The sequence below is a fragment of the Atractosteus spatula genome, chromosome 6 (genome assembly GCF_055471065.1).
Source record: "Atractosteus spatula isolate fAtrSpa1 chromosome 6, fAtrSpa1.hap1, whole genome shotgun sequence".
Taxonomy (NCBI): Eukaryota; Metazoa; Chordata; class Actinopteri; order Semionotiformes; family Lepisosteidae; genus Atractosteus; species Atractosteus spatula.
The window spans coordinates 18002705-18026535 of NC_142711.1; the positions used below are offsets into that span (position 1 = coordinate 18002705).

At 44.6% G+C, this 23831-nt stretch overlaps 1 protein-coding gene and 4 non-coding genes across 5 annotated transcripts in view; 4 read left to right on the forward strand and 1 right to left on the reverse strand.

Annotated features, from left to right (window-relative positions):
* LOC148832356 (hepatic and glial cell adhesion molecule-like) overlaps positions 1–17668 on the forward strand; it is a 118561-nt gene extending 100893 nt beyond the window's left edge. Inside the window, exons 4-6 of the mRNA XM_088919682.1 lie at positions 15671–15781; positions 16319–16404; positions 17582–17668. Of these exons, the coding sequence (XP_088775808.1) occupies positions 15671–15781; positions 16319–16404; positions 17582–17668 (284 nt within the window). The remainder of the gene's footprint in view (positions 1–15670; positions 15782–16318; positions 16405–17581) is intronic.
* trnae-cuc (transfer RNA glutamic acid (anticodon CUC)) lies at positions 1093–1164 on the forward strand. The gene has a single exon. It is a non-coding gene; the product is annotated as a tRNA-Glu (tRNA).
* trnaq-uug (transfer RNA glutamine (anticodon UUG)) lies at positions 2127–2198 on the forward strand. Its single transcript has one exon. It is a non-coding gene; the product is annotated as a tRNA-Gln (tRNA).
* trnaq-uug (transfer RNA glutamine (anticodon UUG)) lies at positions 5148–5219 on the reverse strand. Its single transcript has one exon. It is a non-coding gene; the product is annotated as a tRNA-Gln (tRNA).
* Positions 17669–22796: 5128 nt separating the features above from the next.
* Positions 22797–22868, forward strand: trnae-cuc (transfer RNA glutamic acid (anticodon CUC)). Its single transcript has one exon. It is a non-coding gene; the product is annotated as a tRNA-Glu (tRNA).
* The last annotated feature ends 963 nt before the right edge of the window (positions 22869–23831 follow it).

Sequence of the window (23831 nt, forward strand, 5' to 3'; positions counted from 1 at the left end):
AATATTCGTCTTATTTGCAAGCTATCTGTCACACAAACAGAAATCGGTGCGCGGTATTTTAACACACCTGGTGTTTGTATTCAGTGGGAGCTACTTCTGCTTCGTATTCAAAAATGGATAACATGTAAATAAAGGCTTGTCGATTTCAGTGTTTTGTGTTTTTACTAGTTCCATACTTAGTTGACTTTTTGCTTTTGATTTTGAGTCTTTATAATATTAAGTATGGCTTTCTCATTTATCTTCGTCTTGTAAAGTTCCAAAATCCATGTAACTGTGCTAAAAATGTGCGCGGGGACACTCATCTGTTTATACCCGCAGTAACTTCGAAACCGTTACTGTCAAAATACAGCTACGGTGCCTTTTTCGGGAGTAGAAAGCAGAGAAGTTCTCGATGATATGGCAAAATGTAAAAGAGGAAAACCCGCAGCCTCATGGACCAGCAGCAACCCCTCATTGTATAAGGCTGTTGTTTTGTTATTGGGGCATGCTTATACATTATTTTTAAGCTAATACGATTTTTATAACCGGATTTTGGAGCAAATTTCACACATTGATGATTCAACCTTGTTTTGAGGTTTGGTTGCTGCTGTCTGGTTGTCTTTCTCGTTTTCCGACCTTCTTGCTTGCTTCCTGGTATACGTTTTGCTTCGCGATGTGGATTGGTGTTCCCTCTCGCTCCTGAGTCCTGCACAGGATCCATACTTCCTACCTGCCCGCTCTTACAATCAATCTCTAAATCGCTAAAAACTCACACCGAAGAGCTCGGTCTCTTAGACACGTCCGGACTCGCTCCCAACCATCACCCTGCGGGTCTGAGAGAATGATCTCCTAAAATGTGAAAACGAAAATAAGTCACGGAAAAATAATCCCACAAACACCTTCGAGTATCAAGACGTTTCGCTATGCAACAAGGTCTTTGTTCCAAGCAGATCGTATTTTCTCTTTCTTACACACAGCAGCTCTCAGTGTCGCTGCTGTCGCTACACAGACTGTAAAAGCGTGTCGATCGCTCTCTGTGTCCTATTAAGATCACCGGCGCGAATCCCAGTTACCGCTGTCTTCTCTTCACACACAGTGAGAGAGTTGACCGTCTCCCTGGTGGTCTAGTGGTTAGGATTCGGCGCTCTCACCGCCGCGGCCCGGGTTCGATTCCCGGTCAGGGAAGGGTTCCTTTTCCCTCCTGACGGAGATACCTCCTTGAACCACGTCTGTTAACTATCACCACAAAATAACCTTCGAGCCCCAGATACTGCGCTCTGGGTCATTTGTGAGTGGAAAGAGCGCTCAAGTAGTCAACTTGGTTACACGTGTTTGCTACATCTTGTGTTTTAAAATAACGTCTCTTTAAACCAAAGTGTTTATGTGTCGAGCTGAAATTATGCTTGATTACGATATCAAAGAAAAACCGCTTTCTTCCAAAATATCACATAGTTTTCACATCTTCCAGACTGCTTCTCTCTTCTAGTACTAAAGCAGACCAGAGAGTCGGAATGTAACTTCTTTCATCAAGCAAAGCACCTGAAGACCCTAAAATAGTAAAAACACACCTGTAAAAAAGAAAACAAAGCAGAAAATAGGATGAGAATTCCGAACTCAAGTTCAAGAGCTCATCATTGTTAACCTAAAGTTATATTTACGGTCTCATCTACACTTGTAAGATTAACAAAAAGCTCGCCTCATTAAGAAAAAGTATTGGAATTACGGGGCGGTATTGGAATGAACTCACGAAATGTTTGTCTCCAGCCACTCGCTGTAAAGTGTTGCAATTTCTCTTAAGAGTGTTCCCATACTGCTACAAAAATGTCGAGTACCCGTGAAGTCAAATGACAGAGAAACGCTTGAAACAAGACTGCAGAAACGAGTTAAAAACCTGACGTCGAACTGAGATTGAAATGACCAGGAACACCGCACGAATTTTGGCTGAATGTGTGAGAAAAGGGGTGCTTTTTAAGTGGGAGTGCGGACGTGTCTGTAAGACTGAAAGCGGACGGAACCGTTTTTAGAGCTCAGATGCACAGCGGCTACAGCAGAGCTTCGAAGTCACACAGACACCGGAGTCTCACGCAGACAAATTAAACACGCAGAAGATCTCATTATGGATCTTTAAAGCTCTTTCACAAGCCAGCGGTTCCATGGTGTAATGGTTAGCACTCTGGACTTTGAATCCAGTGATCCGAGTTCAAATCTCGGTGGAACCTGAGCCGGGTATCCTTCTTACTCTGACTACGGATCAGAAGATTGTGGGTTCGACTCCTTCCTGGCTTGTCATTCTTTTAAACACATCGGGCTGCTCACTAGCACATTGCCTTCTGTTCAAAGTTGGTGGTCTTAGCCAATCAAGGCCCGTTTCGCTACCATGAATTGTCCAATCACAGTGTCCGCTCTCATTTTAGGTAGTTTTCGCCCAATCACAGCGCTCCCTGCTGCTAAGATATGGGTCTGGAGTTCAGCCAAACAAGTGCTGGTTTGTCACTCACATGGTTTTTCAATTCAGACGCGCCAGGAGTACCGATTGCTCTATCTTTGTTCTTTGTCCGCTTTAAAATATTCTTATTTGCAAGCGATCTGTCACACAAACAGAAATCGGTGCGCGGTACTTTAACACACCTGGTATTGGATTCAGTGGGAGCTACTTCTGCTTCGTATTAAAAAATGGATAATATGTAAATAAAGGTTTGTCGATTTCAGTGTTCTGTGTTTTTACGAGTTCCATACTTAGTTGACTTTATGGTTTTGATTTTGAGTCTTTATAATATTAAGTCTGTCTTTCTCATTTTTCTTCGTCTTGTAAAGTTACATGGATTTTGAAACTGTGCTAAAAATGTGCGCGGGGACACTCATCTGTTTATACCAGCAGTAACTTCGAAACCGTTACTGTCAAAATACAGCTACGGTACCTTTTTCGGGAGTTGAAAACAGAGAAGTTCTCGATGATATGGCAAAATGTAAAAGTCCAGCCTCTGTTATAGTCACCCTTTAAGCCGTCAATGTTACAAATTCCACACGCGTCTCTGTCCCGTCTCGCATTCCCACGCGAACTGTGTTTAACAAACGCTCACGCCGCGAGTAATACCCTCCCCCCCCCCCTCAATCACCGTTCACTCCCGTCACTATTTCAGTTCCCCTCTTTCCTCACTTCCCGCTCACTCTTGCGGGTTCTCCTCGAGTTCGCGTTATTTCACTGCTAGTTTCCACTCGGTGTTTGATCTTCTAGCCTGCCCCTCGATTTCGACTTTGTCTTGAGTTTCGGGTTGTTGCTCTCTGGTTGTCTTTCTCGTTTTCCGACCTTCTTGCTTGCTTCCTGGTATACGTTTTGCTTCGCGATTTGGATTGGTGTTCCCTCTCGCTCCTGAGTCCTGCACAGGATCCATACCTCCTACCTGCCCGCTCTTACAATCAATCTCTAAAGGCCTGGAGCAGCGAAACTATATACAGTTCTACGGGTGGCATGTTCACATAACGTATTTAGTAACCATTCAAGAGAGAAATCACGCTGTCAGGTGCCTGTCCTCCTCTTTCCCTGCTTTTGTTCTCCTGCTACGTTACCTTTGCTTATGCCCTGTTTTTCTCACACCTGAAGAAGGCTCCACGGACGAAACGCTGTGTTTTCTTTCTTCTCTTTTCAGCATGGAATAAACCTATTACTTGTTCCTTTGCAGCCTACGCATGCTGACGCAGCTACCCACCCGAACTACTACATCCACACGGAGGCCAGTATCTTGCAGACTAGTTAATATATTATTTGGAGATCGTCTCAGCTCTGAGCTCTATTCCAACAAAAAACTTGCAGAACAAAGTTTGAGACCAGCTGATCTTGATCTTTGAGCTGTGCTGAAGGCTCAGCATTGTTGTTGTTCTAATTAGCAAAAATTACAGGGGGCTCTAAAATCAGAACACTTCAATTGATCAAATCAGTCGGTTAATTTGTGGGCCATAATTATTACTTTTTATGTCTCGTGTCAGGATATAACTGAATGTGCCAGGCAGTGTAATGTTATTTTTAAAGTAAAGTTTCTGTTAAAATACATCAGATAGTCTTTTTGCATGTGTTTGAATGGTAAGGACTGCTTCCTCAGCTTTGTAATTCAAAAACAAATGAAAATAGAAGTAAAGCCTCCTTGTCGATATAAGGGTTATTACAAGTGTTCAATTGGCTTTGTGCTTTGGTTTAGATTTTGTTTCCTTGTAAGCATGAAATTTCAATGCTCGCTGCTTGGGGATACAAGACAGACTGGAGAATGCGGGCATCGATCTCGCTACCTCTCGCATGCTAAGCGATACCTGAAGAAGTACAGGCTCAGTGACCACAGCCTGGCCATAGAAACTGGGCAACACAGGCAGACCTGGCTGCCCAGAGAGGACAGGCTGTGCTCCCACTGCCAGCGGGGAGAAACAGAGACAGAGATGCACTTTCTGCTGCACTGTGACAAATATTCTAGGATTAGACAAACATTCCTGGCCAAATTTAGAAATCTAATCCCAGAATCCCCACACCTGCCAGAATCACAACAAGTCCCAATCTTACTGGGAGAGGGAGGAGGGAACTCAGGTGAACTGGCAGCCCAGTATGTGATCTCCTGTCACAGCCTGAGGAACAGTGAGTCTGTCTCACAAAAAATGCTGCATATGTTTATATGTAAATGTCTTATGTCTAAATTAAGATGTAAATGTCCTTGGATTTTTCCATGTTAACTGTATTTGTTTTACTTTGACAATGCTGATTTATTCATTGGTCTTGCCAGCAAAGCATCTTGAAATGAATTGAATTGACTGAGCAGCACATGATTGGCTACAATCTCAGCCAGAATCTTGACAGCAGGGTGCGCTGTGATTGAGCAAAAACTCTCAAGAATGAACATCTTCCTTACTCTGCTTCTCTCTTTCAGTAGGACAGCAGACCTTGTTGGGTGAGCAGATCACAGATTTAAAAAAAAAAGCTTCTTTCATCAAGCAAAGTACCTGAACTTGACTCTGGAATCATAAAAGCACACCTGTAATGAAGCAATGAAACCTCAAATCAGGATAGTTTCTTACATAAATTCAAGAAGTGATCGATTTTAACTTAATGCTACAATGAAGGTTTCATTGCTACACTTAATATTAACAAAACGCTCACCCGACAAAGAAGTAAGAAAGATACACCGCTGAGGTTCCACCAAGATTTAAACTTGGATCACTGGATTCAAAGTCCAGAGTGCTAACCATTACATCATGGAACCAATAAGCGAGTAGGCTCATTAAATCTGAAAACGTAAATAAAACACGGAAAAATAATCCCACAAACCTTCGAGTATCAAGACGTCTCGCTGTGCAAAAAAGTCTTTGTATCAAATAGATCTTATTTTCTCTTTCTTACACACAGCAGCTCTGAGCGTCGCTGCTGTCGCTACACAGACTGTAAAAGCGTGTCGATCGCTCTCTGTGTCCTACTAAGATCACCGGCATGAATCCCAGTTACCGCTGTCTTCTCTTCACACACAGGGAGAGAGTCGACCGTTTCCCTGGTGGTCTAGTAGTTAGGATTCGGTGCTCTCCCCACCGCGGCCTGGGTTCGACTTCAGGTCAGGGAAGAGTCTCCTTTTCCTTCCTTTCTGTCATTACAGCTTCACTGGACACTGAAGATCCGTAGCTTCTTCTTCTTCTTCTTTTTCACAGCCTTAGTCCCAGACTGTCCTGGGGTCAGCTGCTTTGGTTGCTCTTCTCCACTTGTCTCTGTCGAGCACATCTTCCTCACTCACTTCACATACCTCCATATCTTTTCTCACACAATCTATCCATCTCTTTCTAGGCCTGCCTCTTCCCCTGTTACCTTCCACCTCAAATTCCATTACCCTCTTTGTTACTTCCTCAACGTCCCTCCTCATGATATGTCCATACCACCGTAACCTTGCCTCTCGCATCTTCTCAACTACATCCACCACCCTACATCGTCTACGGATTTCTTCATTTCTGATCTTCTCCTTCATTGAAATCTGCAGAATCCATCTCAACATCCTCATTTCAGTTCTTCTCATCAAGTTCTCTTCCTTCTTTCCAACTTCCAAGCATTCAGCTCCATATAGTAGTACAGGTCTAATCACAGTCTTGTACATTTTGCACTTTAACTTTCTAGGAATTTTCCTGTCACAGATTATTCCAGTTATTTTCCTCCACTTGTTCCATCCAGGTTTCACTCTTTGTTTTACTGCCTCCAGTGTTTCCCCTCCCTTTACCAGTTTTATTCCAAGGTATTTAAAGCCATCAACCTGTTTCAGTTTTCCTCCATTTGTCTCCTCAACAGTGGTCATAGTATCTCCTCTTCTCTCCATTACCATTATTTCAGATTTTTCTGCATTCATTTTCAGTCCACCCTTTTCCAGACTCCTCTGCCATTTGAACACTTTCTCCTGTAGTTCTACTTCTGAATCTGCCATCAGTGCCACATGATCAGCAAAGATGAGTTCCCAAGGCACTTCTGTTCTTACCTCCTCTGTCAGTGTGTCAATAATGTTTATAAAAAGGAAAGGACTTAGTGCTGATCCTTGGTGTACTCCAACTGTGATTTCAAACTCTTTTGTCTCTCCCCGTTGTGTGACCACCTTCGTAGTTGCATCTCTATAAGTTGCTTGTACTAACTTCACCATGCTTTCTGGTACTCCTTTCTTCCTAAAGCACCAATACACCACCTCTCTGGGCACACGGTCATATGCCTTCTCCAAGTCCAGAAAGGCCACATACAGCTTTTTCCCTTTCTCTAGTGTCTTCTCCTGTAACTGTCTCATCACAAAAATGGCATCTGTTGTGCTTTTCCCTGCTGTGAATTCAAATTGTGAGTTGTGGATCCTGACTATCTTCCTAAGTCTCTTGTTCAGAATTTTTTCCAGGATTTTCAATCCATGTTCCAGAAGTTTTATTCATCTATAGTTTTTACACTCCACTTGGTCTCCTTTCTCCTTGTACATGGTAACCATACTGCTTTTTGTCCATTCTTCTGGAATTCTCTCTTCCTTTGCAATATTGCAAAGGATATTGCAAAGGATCTTCAGCTACTGAAGATCTGTAGCAGATTGCATAAATAAACACATTTCTGTGTTTTTAATGCAAGTTTCAGCAGAACAGGGTGAGCTCTTGAAAAAAAATAAATGTACTTGCAGTACATCTCTGTACCTCTGTGGACCCTGCTCTTTTGTTCTGGATGTTTCTGAAAATTGGATGGCACTCAGATATATATAAATAAATATACTCTTGTTTCTCCGGCTACTTACCTTTCCAATGTAGAAGAAAGACTTCCAGGCCTGTCAATGTACTGTCTTCTTATTTTCCATTTAGCTTCTTAGACAACTGAACCTGTCTCAGGAGTAGGTTCTGTAAAGAGAGTATTGAGGGGCGATGTGTCGTGTCCAGAGAGGACAGGCTCAGTGACTACAGCCTGGCCATAGAGACTGGACACAGACAGACCTGAGTGTCCAGAGAGGACAGAATCAGTGACCACACCCTGGCCATAGAGACTGGACACAGAGAGAATCAACTGAACAGGGAAGACAGGCTGCTGCTGAGGCAGGGAGTCAGAACTCAGGGCCTGGGTACACAGAGGTGTCCCTGAACACACAGCAGGAAAGTTAGTGGTTGTGTTGTTCCTGGTGATTTCTGAGGAGCAGATTGAGCGAGCGTGATGAGTCATGAGTTCAGAGTAATGGACAGAGCGAGGAGCAGCAGAAGAAAGAGGACTGTGGGGTTTTCCATGAGAGTGGACAATCAAGTTCAATCTAGGATCACAGAGGGGGCTGGAAGTACGATGTTAAACCACTTCAAACACTAATAACTAAGGGGTGGCACTGGCTGTTATCACGTTAGTTTATTGGATATGCTTTTATTCCTAGAACATCTTCATATTAAAGTATCCGAAAGCAACTGTAGCGCTTCCCCGAGCACCATCTAGAGCTGTTGGATAAGGCTCTGCGTCCTACTGCTCCTGTCTGCCAGCAATAGCTTTGACTAAAGCCTAATTCCTTGTGTGCTTTTAACTTTCTGGCAACGACTGGCGAAACTGCAGTAAGCACAGGTTGAAAACATCCACTTGTTCAAATCAAATCAAAGTTTATTTATCAAATGCACAACAATACAGCGTGCTGCAGTAGTTGCTGGCAATTAAATGTCTTTTCTGCAAGCTCACAAAAATCACAAGAATCACAAAATTAAGGTTACGAAAATAAGGTTACATAATAATAGAAAATAATGTAATAAAATATTGGTTACTAAAAAAACAGTTTTTTTTTTCAGACAGAACAGTTTGTAGGGCTCAGATGTACAGCGGCTACAGCAGAGCATCAGCATCACACAGATACTCTCGTCTCACTCAGACAGATTGAACACGCTGAAGATCAGATTATCACATCATCACAGAATTTCATGGTGACACATAGAAGGTGAAAAGCGCACAAGTAATTAGTCTTTCATCAAAGCCATTGCTGGCAGACAGGAGCAGTAAAAGACATTAGATGTTATTTTAAGACAAAATGTAGAAAACACCTGTATGCAAATTAGAGAAATTGGAAGAGTGGTTGGTAGAGCGGAGAACTGCAGTGAAAACCGCTGGAAGGCCTAAAATCGCTGGTTCGAATCCCCTTTGAAGGAAGGCCGTGTTCTCTGACATCGAAATTAAAAAGAGCGAATCTCAGAGGTTCATTGAAAGCTCAATAACAGCTGAAGCAAAAGTTAACGGTGTTAATCTGTTGATACCAGCAGTAACTTCGAACCTGTTACTGCCAAAGTACATTTAAGGTGCCTTTTCGGGAGTAGCAAAAGAGAAGTTCTCAATGATTTAGCAAAATGTAAAAGGGGAAAACCCGCAGCCTCGTGGACCAGCAGCAACCCCTCATTGTATAAGGCTGTTCCTTTGTTGTTTTTAAAGTAAGAACGGCGTTTCTTTTAAAATACGCCAGATAGTCTTTTTACATGTGTTTGAATATCAAGGACTGCTTCCTCTGCTTTGTAATTGAAAAATAGATAAAAATAAAGTAAAGCCTCTTTGTCGCTATGAGGGCGTTTTGCGCTATTACATGTTCGGTGTTGTTACGGATTCGGCCAGTGAAACCGAAACCAAGTAATGAACCCACTTGCAGGAGCCGATAGAGACAAGTTGTGATCCAAATACCGCAGACGAAGGAGAGAGCCGAGAGTCCAGGGGAAGCCAGTGATCCAAACTGGGAGAGAGTGGCCAAAGCCAGACCGTAATCCAAAACCGTAGACGAAGGAGAGAGCCGAGAGTCCAGGGTAAGCCAGAGATCCAAACTGGGAGAGAGCAATCGAAGTCGAGCCATAATCCAAAAAACATAGTAAAAGGGGAGAAAACAAAGTCGGAACCAGAACAGTACGAAGAGGTAGAAGGCGTAGCGCAACTAAGTAGCTCGAAAGGAAAACCAATACTGAGCGAGGAGGTAGGGAAAGACTAATGCTTAAATACAAGATGAGACGGAGGTGTGGTGGTGAAAGCGTACACTGATAGGTAGACTAATGAACTAAGTCTACGCCTTCTTCTGCCTCTTTCGTTACCGGGAGGCAGGGATCGTAACAGGTGTTCTATTGAAGTGGTTTTGATTTTGAGTCCTTGTACTGATTGTTTTTTGTGTGTGTGTCTGCCGTGGCACAGTAGAGTTCAGCAGCCTAAGTAATTGTTGCTTAACCTCTGTGTGAGTGTGAGAGAGAGACAGTATGTATCATAAGGTTCCGCTAATTCTGCTGATTATAGCGATCGAGGATTGCATTGTAAATTGGAGGGTGAGCACGAAGAGGTTCTAAAAGTTCCCCTGTAAACACATGACAAGATTTGGAATGCATGACTAACATTAAGATAATATTGACGGATAGATGCGAGTGTGCATTTTACAGATAACTATTCAGATCGCCTCTAAATGCCCTGCAGTCCTTTTAAGTGAACGACGTTTACAGAGCTAAAATACATCCAAAGTATGTATTTGACGCTTTTATTAGCACACTATCTTGTAATTAAATGTACGATAAATTGGCACTGTAATGCGACTATAACAATTGACTGTTAAGTCTTGTGGGAAGTCACGAGTTTCCCAGTTAGGTGTCTTTTGGCATCGAAAATAGAAAACTGTAGCATTTTCGGGGTCTTCGCGGACGGACACAGAGATTCATACAGTCGTTGAATGAAACACGTGCTTTAATTTTTCGGCACAGGCAGCACAGCACCCCCGCGCCCCTGCGCTAGCAGAGAGAGTGAGCGAGCAGGTAGTTCCACAGCGATAGGGTGGCAATTGGGTACAAGTATAAAAGGGGTGCGAAACCAGGGAACTATTTACAAGAATGCGGGCGATCTCATCAAACTGTACGCCCGTTTTGCAGTGGGTCAGCTTTGCTGGTCAGCGGCTTTCTTAGTACCCCAGCCGGGCGCTCTTCGGCCGCAGCGCCAGGCGAATGGCTACAGTACTAATTTCGTGGGTTTCATACAAGTTTAGAAGCATCATGAAGAATCAAACAAGGTCTTCAGAACTGCATATTTTAATACCTTTGCAGTTTTTATTCTTATGGCGCCTCACTCGATATTACCCTTGGGGCGATGCATTTACTGATGCATTTACAACCTGTGGTTGTAATGTATGTAAAATCACCGTGATTGTAAGATCTTTGGTTTTAAGTTTCTAAGGCACGTGTTTTCCTTTCCTTTCCCTACCGTGACACGCTGTTGCCAAACGTTTAACTGTGGGATACCATCGCGACAAGCCCTCCGCAGCATGTCATGATAGGGACCCATTGTACAGTATATCGTATGTATATTGAGGCAGTGTATATCACGACTGGCGCCTTGCTTCCATGCAACCCTGGTAGCGCTGTCGCAACAAAGGTCTCATATCCGGACATGCTATACCCAGATAGAACGTGTAGCGATATATGGACATTGTGTCCCGACAAGGGGTCAGCATATCCTGTCAGGGTATGTCCTATCGCAACATATGGACTCCATGTCGCGACATGAGCGCAGGGCACTTTTGTCGGGGTAAGTCATATCGCGATATGCGGGCTCTATGTCGCGACATAGGGGCGGGGCACTTTTGTCGGGGTATGTCATATCGCGATATGCGGGCTCTATGTCGCGACATGGGGGCGGGGCACTTTTGTCGGGGTAAGTCATATCGCGATATGCGGTCTCCATGTCGTGACAAGGTGCGGGGGTGTTTTGTCGAGGTATGTCATATCGTGATATATGGACTTAATGTCGCGAGTGGCGCTATGACAGTGGTGGGCCAGTCGCAATGGGTATCGCGATGTGATCGTGATGCCCGCACTCCTATCGTGACATGTTATCGCAGTCGTGACCTCGCTGTGGATGCCATGACGTTCTTTGTCGGCTATTCACTTTTGACCTCATTGCGACTTCTCTTAGAATGATCAGTAATTGGAAACCAATGCATGTGTTACTGTGTATCCAGCGTGCTCATACAGCACACACAGTACACACCGAACTTCCGCTGTGGCGCTTTACCCACTCAGAGTGTCGATTCTCACTTTTCACCCAATCGCGGCCCGAACTGTTCGGGGCTTTAGCCAATCACGGGTCTGAGAGCTGTTCAAGCCAGCAGCGCCAGGTGGATCGCCTTGTTTACTGTAAATGAGAATCTATTTTTAAAATGCTTTACTTATTTGCACTATAACTACATCGTCTTATTTTTAAACGTCTTTATTGATTCACAATGTCCCATACTCTTCGAAATAAATACATTTTTTATTTGCAATATAACTGTCTCCGCTGCTTTCTGTAACAAATACATGGTATTTGAACAATTTGAATCGTTTATTTAAGGTAGGGGAGACACCTTCTGCTTTGTGCTTCAATCATTAATAGACATGTACAGTTTATTTTCATTATATTGTTATGCTCGTGCTTTTAAATTAGGTTTTTAATGTTAAATTATAGCGATCTTGAAACTAATACTAAAATGTGAATATGGGCTCTCGTGTTGTACCAGCGGTAATTTGGAAACTGGCGTCTCTTCACCAATGAAAGGAGTACACAAGCCATACATTTTCGAGAACGTGGTTAAAAATGAAAAGAAAACATCTAACCCAATGTTCTAACATAGTAACTCCTCCCTAAATGTAAGACTGTTTATTCGCGTAAAGGCTGCAAAGTCTGTGCTCAACTGATGAAAAGATCACAACTGAAAGATCTGGTGGTCGTGACTTTGCCGTTTTGCCAGGAAAAGAAGGCGCTATCTTGAAATATATTGAAACATCCACCCCACCTGACCAGATATAGTCGGAATACAAATTGCCCCCATTGTTATAATCACAATCAGGAGTTCAAGTACCGAGTTTGTTGGTACCCGTAAACTTCCTTGTAGACAGTCACGTGATTAGCCGACCAAACAAGGCGCTATATCTCGGTAAAGCAGCACAAACGCTACTTACAGCGACACAAACCGGCACAAACGCAGCACTAACGATTGCGGTGAATTTCGACGTTTGTGCTGTTCGACGGGCGGGTGGGCAACTTCGTGGAGCAGGACGTGCAAACATGTCTGGGTCATTACATTGCAGACTGCAGAAGACTCGACTTCACCTGAGGATCTAACACAGGGGCCCATACCTGTGTCTTCAGAGGGCAGGTGTGCCTTCACGCTGTATTCTACACCAACGACTGGCCGGAAACACAAAGATAAACGGAGTGTGAGCTCATCGCTTCATGTTTGCGCAAAGACCCCTTTAAATACAAACACGCGGATAATGACAGTTTATTAAAGAATCCAGATGTATGTTCACTTCTGTTATGTGAAAATAAAAGTTTCCAATATTGCCACGGTCCGCTGCTGTGAGACGGTGGACTTTCCAGTCTTGCTTCTGGGATGTGTTATTTACTGCCTGCGACAACCTTGTACGTAGTGCCCTTAATAACATACAAACAAAGAAAAAAATAGCACAAAGGCTACTTTCAACTGCACAAACCGGCACAGACGAATGAGGTGGGTTTCATTGTGCTGTCTGTAGGGGGGGCAACTTCACGGAGCTCAAGGCAAACCCTGCATGGTACTTTTAATACAATATTTCGGACGGATTTTGAATCTTGCGTTTTACGTTGTGTTCATTGTATTTTGCAATCAATTATTAACTTCAGAGTAATTAACTTCAAAATACTGAGTAATCTAAAAGCAAGCATAAGAAATACTTTGAACTTGTTCAATACTTTGAACAAGTGAAAATGAGCTCTGGCAGCGTTTCTTTAGCTGAAGACAATGTCCTCATATGAGAGACCATTGCAAACTAGCTGTCATTTGAACGGGAATTTGCCGACTCTTAGACAGTGACGAGATTATCGCCATATTCAATTCCAAGTCCCGACGCCTGCGTCTGGTCTAGAAGACCAAAACCTCACAACAGAGGCAGGCACTGATTGTTTTTTGTGTGTGTCCGCCGTGGCACAGTAGCTTTCAGCAGCCTAGGTAATTGTTGCTTAACCTCTGTGTGAGTGTGAGAGAGAGACAGTATGTATCATAAGGTTTCGCTAATTCTGCTGATTATAGCGATCGAGGATTGCATTGTAAATTGGAGGGTGAGCACGAAGATGTTCTAAAAGTTCCCCTGTAAACACATGACAAGATTTGGAATGCATGACTAACATTAAGATAATATTGACGGATAGATGCGAGTGTGCATTTTACAGATAACTATTCAGATCGCCTCTAAATGCCCTGCAGTCCTTTTAAGTGAACGACGTTTACAGAGCTAAAATACATCCAAAGTATGTATTTGACGCTTTAATTAGCACACTATCTTGCAATTAAAGGTACGATGAATTGGCACTGTAATGCGACTATAACAATTGAGTGTTAAGTCTTGTGGGAAGTCACGAATTTCCCAGTTAGGTGTCTTTTGGCATCGAAAATAGAAAACTGTAGCATTTTCGGGGTCGGCGCGGACGGACACAGAGATTCATACAGTTGTTGAATGAAACACGTGCTTTTATTTTTCGGCACAGGCAGCACAGCACCCCCGCGCCCCTGCGCTAGCAGAGAGAGTGAGCGAGCAGGTAGTTCCACAGCGATAGGGTGGCAATTGGGTACAAGTATAAAAGGGGTGCGAAACCAGGGAACTATTTACAAGAATGCGGGCGATCTCACCAAACTGTACGCCCGTTTTGCAGTGGGTCAGCTTTGCTGGTCAGCGGCTTTCCTAGTACCCCAGCCGGGCGCTCTTCGGCCGCAGCGCCAGGCGAATGCGCTACAGTACTAATTTCGTGGGTTTCATACAAGTTTAGAAGCATCATGAAGAATCAAACAAGATCTTCAGAACTGAATATTTTCCCAGTGGGCAGTGATTCGTCAAATATACGTATATATCACGGCGAAAATTCGGCTATACGTATATATACGTCGCCGCGACTTATACTCAACGTTGAATTGCAATCGTAAAATCGACGACATTAATAAACGCATATATAACGTCAAAAACACATCTAACACAGTGCCTGAGGCTTTTTACTGTATATATCGGGTGTGCCGCAACTATACGGCAATCTGCATAGTGGACGAAGTAAATTATTTTCACAGTAATTAATTGATTTACTATAGTTTTACTATATTTATTATACACGTATAAATACATTTCTGTGAAAATAATTTACTTCGTCCACTATGCAGATTGCCGTATAGTCATGGTGATTGTGTCATTCGGTTGGAGCTGTTTGCTCTGAAAGAGTTTCACACAAAGTCAAACACCTTTACAACTTAAAACTCTTTTCCACCCATGATTTTCTATGGTGAGGAGAGGGTTGAACACGCAGAAGTCCACATTAGGGATCTTTAAAAAACTTTAAAAATTTATACATATTAAGATCACCTTGTTGCACTAGTCTGCCCTGCTTTAAAAGTAATTTCTAAGACATTTGTAAGATAATGATAATAAGATTAATTATTTTTAAAAGGTAATACGATTCAAACCATCAGGAGGAAGAGAGTCAGACAGTGCCACTTGTCTGTCCACTGTATCATTACAGGCCTGTGTGGGCTTGAATTCCACATAGTCCCTTTGGCATCTATTCTGAATGATGGGTTTTTAAATGTCTAACTTATTATTATTATGGGCTGTGAGAGCCCATCAGATAAGAGTTTCACTTATCACTTTATTCACAGTCAGACAAAAGGAAACTGATAGAACTCTTTGCTGTGGACACCTACTGTATGAACCTCCCCTAAATCTCTAAATGGTCAGATTTCACTGAATGACAGCTAGTTTCACCTATCAGAGCGCTCCTTTCACATTGAGCGTTAGATCCCACTCACTCATTCTTTTTTTCTGTGGTTATTATTTGGATTCAGGTCCAGATACGTGACAGGAGTTTTTGCAGCTACTTAGTAAGAACATTGGGTTTTTGATACTTTGTGATTTAACAAGGTTTTACATTTACGATATGAGGTTTTTACTGTAAAAATTGCAAATAAGCAGTTTGTGATCTTTGAAAAGAGTGCATCTTTTTAATGTATAATCAGGAAAATAATCTTATAAAAATGAAGGAAAAGTTGTTTTGTTTCTTACGATCTATAGTTTGTGGTGCTGTCTTTCAATTTTCCTGCAAAAGTTGATTAAATCTACAAGTGAAGCTCTATATGCTTTCATTTATGAACTCAATGCTGGGTCATACATTTGTTTTTGTTTTTTTAAATAGTGATTTTAGTCTCAACAGAGCCTACAGTCCCGATTGTGCTGGGAGTCCTGTCTGTGATTGTGGTGGTTGTTTCTGCTGCACTGTGCTACTGGAAACATTTGAGAGACAAGAACAAAGAAGGTAAGAGTCTACAGTATTTTTTAGTGTATCCCTAATCGATAAGAGGATCTCATCCAGATGTTTCTTGGAAGAAGCCAGGACATCGGCTTCAATGACTGGCTCAGCAACACTGTCCCACACTCCCACCACCGTTTGTGTAAAGAAGCGCTACCTGATCACAGTTTTAAATGCTCTTCCACACAGTGTCCACTTCTGTCCTTTGCTTGAGTTTTCACTGTTGAAAACAGAAGAATCCCTGGGTTGAGGGCTGAAGCTTGAGAATTTTGAACTCTCGTATCCGGTCCCCACTAGTCTTCTCAGTTCAACACCAGATATGTCCTGTTTCTTAGGAACCTCAGTGTAGAACATTCCTTTAAACTCTGACGTTCTCAGCACTGATCAGCAACATTATTAAAAAAATATGCAATATTCTAAATTAGGGACGGTAGAACGCTGGCCTGTGATTACTTCTCCTCTCTCTCACTGTGCCTCCTGTCCTGTTGCGTACGTTTATTACAGATTGATTCCCTCTTGTCTCCTCTCTCTCGCTGTGTTAAGGTCCTCACAGTGATGTCGTGTACGCTGACGTACAGCTCAGCTCCTCCCAGGCCCGGACTCCGGGGTCAGCTCCCAGCCCCAAGCCGGTGAGTCACTGTCTCTTTCCGACTGCTGTCCCGACTGGTAACCGACTGTCCTGCTCTCAGAGCTCAGTTTGACACTCCCTGACCTCTGCCATTGATGGGTTGAGGCAGCCCAGTCTCCTCTGGAACAGTGGGGCTGAGACTGAGAAGGGGTTTGATCCAGGCAGAGAAAGGTTGAGCCCAGGGGCCTGTTTCACACTCATTGGTGAAACAAGGACACAGGGTCACAATCAGAAACCAAAGGGGAATTAGTTTAGGATTAGTTTAAGATTTGCTCAGCTACAAAAAGCTACAAATAATAATTGCTTACACTTATATAGGTTTTTCTAGACACTCCACTCAAAGCGCTGTACAGGTAATGGGGACTCCCCTCCACCACCACCAATGTGCAGCCCCACATGGATGATGCGACGGCAGCCATATTGTGCTAGTACACTCACCACACACCAGCTCTCAGTGGGGAGGAGAGCAGGGTAATGAAGCCAATTCATAGATGGGGATTATTAGGAGGCCATGCTTGGTAAGGGCCAATGGGAAATTTGGCCAGGAGAGTGGGGTTACACCCCTGCTCTTTTCAAGAAACACCCTGGGATTTTTAATGACCACAGAGAGTCGGGACCTCGGTTTTACATCTCATCCAAAGGACAGCGCCTGTTTACAGTATAGTGTCCCCATCACTATACTGGGGCATTAGGACCCACATGGACAGCAGGGTGAGTGCCCCTGCTGGCCCCACTAACACCTCTTCCAGCTGCAACCTTAGTTTTTCGCAGGAGGTGTCCCATCCAGGTACTGACCAGGCTTACAGCTGCTGAGCTTCAGTGGGTTTCCAGTTGTGAGTTGCAGAGCGATATGGCTACTGGCTTAATAAGCAGGATGGGTCAAATGGCCTCCTCTCATTTGCAGACAGTGCAATTAGTCTCCTGCTCTTTCTCCACGGACATGCCTGGTTATCGTTGACTGATGGAGCTCTAGTCCAGTCTTATCTTCCAGTCTCTGACAGGCCATAGTTGACGATCATGTGCTCATACTTTAGCTCCTGTGCTCGGTGTCTCACCCTGACTCTCTCTCGGCAGGATGCTGACGAGCCCTGTGTCTATGCTGTCATTAACACTTAATCGCCTGCCTCGCCCCACCTCATGGGGGTCCGGAAGATGACACTCTTCCTGGATCACCAAAGGTCAAAGGTCAAGGTCAGCATCTCCTGGTGCAGCACACCGGGTGTGGTCTCATGTCAAACTGCAGAGGACTCTGGGAGCCAGCGTGAGATCATATTGAGTGCCGTCCGCCAGCGAGGGGCCCAGTGGAAAATAGTCAGACTGGACAAGTGGTCGCCGCAGTCCCATTATTCCTAAAATGTGTGTCCTAAGCTTGGCCAAAGATCACAGTCGTTGAGTTTGAAACGCCGCTGCAACAGGAATGGTTCCCAGTGCACCACCCGTTCCAGAAACTGCAGGTCACTTTCAGACATTGTGGTAGACGTGCGCCTCTGGATTTTCTGTTTTCTCTGCAGCAGTGTGAGTCTAAAGCAGTAGTGCTTGAATTAGAGCATGGTAGTTTATCCACTACTTGTGACTTCTGTCAACATCCTTTCATTATTCTGCTTAAATAGCCACAGAGGCTGGAAACAGTAGTGGGACAGTAGTGCTGTTGTGCGAGATGTCGGTGATGTTATTGCTTCAGGCATTCCATCCTGAACAAGTCAATAAATGTCAAATTTATTTGTGTCCATTTTGGAAGTCCACAGAGCAGTGCAATAAATTATGCTTTATATTGTCATAAGCAACACATTTTTTTAGCATTTCACAAGGTATTGCACATGCAAGTAAACTCTAATATCCTCTAAATCCAAACATTACATTTATTTTCACAGCAGTGAAACCATTTTCTAAAAATTAAACATATTAATGAGACAACACTGGCCACAACAATAAAAGCACATACAGCCCTATCAGTCATTTTCATCAGCTTTTAGCCTCCAGATCAAAACACATCACAACAGGATACAAGAAACAAGACAACCTCTACTTCTGATCTGTATATTTTAAATCTTTAGATATAAAAACATTTTCCTGATGAGTTAGTATGAGAGATGCTTGATATCCAAATAACACACACTGCTAATTTGGCTAGGAAAGTCAGGACAGATGTGTAATGTTGCCATAGCCAAAATGTAAATGTAGTGGCTCTCTGAAGGCACCAGTTCTGTAGGGTTTGGGCATTTACTGTGACAATTATTAATTGTAGCAGTAAATCACAAAGTTGATTCTTGCGATGGCTTTAGAATCCAACCATGTGACATAACTCAAACAACGCACACACACAGGTATTAATACACGAGGATACATTTATTAATACATAGAATATGCATATAAACCTAACAGATCTTATCGAGAGGGTTATCAGAATACAAAAGATATATATTCATTCAGTTACAAAGAGTTACACATATCAAGAGGACATACGTTCAGTATATCATTCATTTAGACCGTTTCATAAATGAACTTGGTTATAACTTCTACATTAGATACTCAAAACAAGTACATAACTCTTAGGAATTAAATTGATATCAACTGGTTGGGATAACAATTGAATTCTCGAGCTGTAATGCATTGAAGTTGAATACTCATCCAATTTCTGGGGATTCATATCTCCTGCAGGCACAAAGAAACAGTTGCAGGCTGTTGCTGTCCAATCCGCGATCTATGGCTCGGTGCCAGGCTGTGCTGTGCAGCTTGCGACGGTGCGCTGCTGATGCTCACTGACCGGCTAGTTAGTGTTGGCTTTAACTAGCAAAGTTTGTGCACAGGAGAAAAGATGACTGTGAGTCCCAGCAATTCAGGAAGAGGACCGGTTCGTTCCTGATGAAGAGCTAGTTCTGAATAGTGATTCAGCTGTCCACAGTTCTAACCTGTTCACGAGGCCTGCTGCTGGTGCTAACCTCGGGTGGATCCTCTGGTTACTCTCTGGCAACCTCCGCTCTAGACTCTTAGAACAAAGGAAAGTTCTGGCACTCAGACACACTGGCCGTTCCGTGGTTGTCCGGGCTGAGTCTCAGGATGGTCAGGAGGCGCGCAGCGAGAATGTCCTGCCCTTGGGAGCCTTCTGCTCCTGGGCCGTCCTGCCCTGGAATTCTCCTTTGAATTCCCTTTAGAAAAGTTCACAGAATTCCACTGAATCTCACTCAATCTCCCAGGCTCTCTGTGTTGCCTGTTTTTACCTGGAGGAACTTCAGCTCATTCATTGGCTGAAACTTCCATGGGCATCAGAGTCCCACGTGGGTTACTCGGCCCTACCAGTCCCTGATTGGTTGATCAAGGTGAGATATGAGTCACTTACTCCTGACACTTAGGAATGCAGTCCAGATGTCCATCTGGCACTCCCTAGACAGATAGGCGCCAATGGATGACCATTGATCATGATAGCCAGGCTTAGCTAAGTGCATCCCCCTTTGGGAGCTGTCCTAGGAAACCTTAAATCAGCCTGCATGAATAGTTTCTCTGTGGCTGCACCACAGAGATGAACAGAGAAATGGGGCCTCATTTGGGAAGGCTCAGAACACTTAATTCTTCCTTATTAATAAGCCTCGACGCTACAGATGGCAGGGCATGACTTTATATAACCTCCTACGAACTTTGTTCTAGCAGTTTCAGATTTTTATCCAGTAGTAGACATATTGGAGAAGATTGCGAAAAAAACTGTATTCCTGCATGTGCTACACCTTGAAAAATTGACTCTTGAAGTAACAAAATGATATGCGTTTGTTATTTTTTTTCTGCTCTTGTTTTGGATATTTCTTTCTAGAGTATAGAGTTTAAGAGTGTAGTACTGTATTCAGTGTGTACTGAGTAAGACAACAAAATCCAATGTTTCTGACTGGATGACCATGGGGTTCCCTTGGTTTCAAGTCCCCACCCAGGCCTGTGCTGTCAATACCTTCCAAGATAAAGCAAGATGTTTAAGGGCACACCCAATCCGGACAGAGATGGCCTCTGGAAAAGACGAATAATGGGAAACAGTTGTGAATGATACTCACTGAAGCTGAGCAGGAGAGAGGCCCCAGGGAACTTTTAGGGCATTGGTGTCAGCACATCCATGACCAGCTTACATGTCAAGGTGACTTTATAGGTAATGGGGATCCCCTCCACCACCCCCAGTGTGCAGCCCCACCTGGATGATGCTCCAGTCTGCTCACACACACCAGCTCTCAGTGGGGAGGAGAGCAGAGTGATGAAGCCAGTTCAGAGATGGGGATTATTAGGAGGCCATGATGGGTGAAGGCCAGGGGGAAATTTGGCCAGGACACCGGGGTAACTGTTTTTGAGAAATGCCCTGGGATTTTTTAATGACCACAAAGAGTCAGGACCTCGGTTTTACGTCTCATCTGAAGGACGGCGCCTGTTTACAGTACAGTGTTCCCGTCACTATACTGGGGCATTAGGACCCACATGGACCACAGGATGAGCGCCCCCTGCTGGCCCCACTAACACCTCTTCCAGCAGCAACTTTAGTTTTTCCCAGGAGTCTTCCATCCAGGTACTGACCAGGCTCTCTCCTGCTGAGCTCCAGTGGACTGCCAGCTGGGGGCTGCAGGGTGATATGGCTGCTGGCAATAAACTGGCACAGGGTGCTTGGCCACCACTGCACGGCTGAGGCGGCTGGCTCTTCAAAGCATCACCTCTTGCCAGTGGGTGACGGAGGCAGCAGGTACCCGATCTCCAGGGGTTAGGGGTCAGGCGCCCAGTTTTCCCAGTCCTCCACAGCACCAGGGAACGAGGGAGGGAAGACAGCAGCAGCCTCTGTCACAGCTCCCTCTGGCCAGCCCACCAGCCATCGTCATCACGCCCTCCAGGGGGAAACCGGGCTTGACCCTCAAACCCAAACTGGGGATGCCAGGGATTGAACGGGGGGCCTCATACATGCAAAGCATGCATTCTACCACTGAGCTACATCCCCGACTAACACCCTCATCACCTAATATAATAACCTTCGCCCTCCTCTTCCTCATCCCCTGCCCCACACTGACCGAGGCTCTGTGTCCAGTAAGGCTCCTGCTACATCACCATCGTCAAGCCATGATCTACTGCATGACATGGTCCACTCAGGGGCCCTTATTCATTAAAGAGAGATATCTGGGTGCCTTCGCCTTCCTCCTCCTCGCTCCCAGCACACAGACGCCTCTCCCTCCTCCAGCCGCCTGTTCCTGCTTCACCTCTCAGAAACCCTGACGCACTGGGAACCTTATCTACCTGTGCTCAAGCACCGACTGACTGATGGGTGAAAACTTGTGTACCTGTGAGGACAGGGGAGGGGAACAGGGCTGGAGGTATTCATGGCCGGGGAGCAGGAAACCAGGCCCTGACTGGAGCAGAGTGCTCAGGGTGCCGAGAGCTGACATTGTCCACCACTGTCCTCCTCCAGCTGCTTGTTCCTGCTCCATCACTCAGCAGCACTAACGCACTGGTGACCCAGAATACTGTACCTGTGCTCACGTAGGGATTGATCGTTGAGCACTTGTGCACCTGTGAGGTGAGGTTGCACACACATGGGATGGGTTTTTTTCAGCTGTGAAACGAATGAATTCCTCTTGTTTCACACGTCTCACATGATTGGTTTGTGTACCAGCTGCAGAGATCTGCAGGCACTGCTTTGCACATTCATTGTGCCTGACATTTACATTTCGTGTGGACACAATCAAAATGATCTAGTGATTTGCAAAGCATGCAGCAAAGAGAAGATGCATCTTTTGAGGAACAGGAGTTTTAAGCAATGACTCCTGTTCTATGAAAACCTGTGTGGTGTGGCAATATCTGTACAGGGGGAGAGGAAAGAGATGAGAGAGACACAGAGGAAGAAGAAGGGGGTTGTCTCGAGCTGTGCTCTCAGGTTGTGATCAGGGGAGAGCTGTATCAGAGTAAACGAGAGTGAGACAGAGAGAGGAAGAGCAGGGTTATCTCGAGCTGAGCTCTCAAGTTGCAGTCAGGGTCTGGCAGGAGGAAGTCTGTCAGCCACGCTCTAGGGATGTGGTCAGGCGCAAAGGTGTGTCAGACTGAACGGTTCCTGGTTTCGCCCAGGCCAGAGGTATAGTCGTGGATCGACCAGTTGCTATAAGAGCTCTATGAAGCCGTAAGTGCCGCGTTCACCAGCTTCACTGAGCTGTGATTGTCCGCCCTTGCCCCGCTAGCAGAGTGCGCGCTATTATTGCTACATAGACTGAATGAGAATCCAGCAGATCTTATTTACTCTTTCTTACACATAGCAGCTCTCAGTGTCGCTGCTGTCGCTACACAGACTGTAAAAGCGTGTCGATCGCTCTCTGTGTCCTATTAAGACCACCGGCGCGAATCCCAGTTACCGCTGTCTTCTCTTCACACACAGTGAGAATGCCAACTGTCTCCCTGGTGGTCTAGTGGTTAGGATTCGGCGCTCTCACCGCCGCGGCCCGGGTTTGATTCCCGGTCAGGGAATGGTCTTCATTATGTTTTGTTTTTTAAATCCGCTTAGGAGCAATGAACTTGAACAAAATGCACCTAATATTTTAATCCTGTTGAAACCTTTGTAACAGAGTGAATGAATGAATTTGTTTCTGTGTTTTTCACGCAGATTTCACGAGAACAGGGTAAGAACGTGAATAAAAATACATTCGTGTGGCAGTCTCTAATCTACGAATGCTGCTGTTTTGTTCCGGAAGTAATTTGTTTACAGTTCCTAAAACGAAAATAAAAGTCACAGCTCAGGTTCTACCGAGATTTGAACTAGGATCGCTGGATATCGAATCCAGAGTGCTAACCATTACACCATAGAACCAAGACTTAAGCATGTAAGCTACAGGTTCACACTATGATCCTCTGCGTGTTCAACCTGCCTCCGTGAGACTCCGGTGTCTGTGTGACATCGATGCTCCGCTGTAGCCGCTGTGCATCTGAGCCCCACAAACGGTTCCGTCCGCTTTCAGTCTCACAGACACGTCCGCACTCCCGCTTAACAATCACCGATCAATAACCATCGGGCTCCAGACACTCCGCTCCTGCGCTCTGAGTCATTTGTGAGAGGAAAGAGCGCTCAAGTAGTTGCGTTGAAACACACTCTTCAGGTGCGCCAGTGGGGTAGTGGTATCATGCAAGATTCCCATTCTTGCGACTCGGGTTCGATTCCCAGCTGGCACATAAAACCATGGTTTCCTTTAAACCTTCGCAACGCAAAATATTGTTTTTTTAATAACAATGGATTACGAATGCAGTTTATCGCAAGACTCTGGTGGACGGACACAGAGCCCTATCCAGCAGCTCTAGACGGTGCTCGGGGAAGCGCTTAGTCTGTTTCAGCACAGGGAGCGAGTATGAGCTCAGTCCGCCTCGGTTACTGTCGGACTGACCAGCAGCTTCACAGGATTGTTACTGTTGGTTCGATACGCTGCTTTCATCTCACTA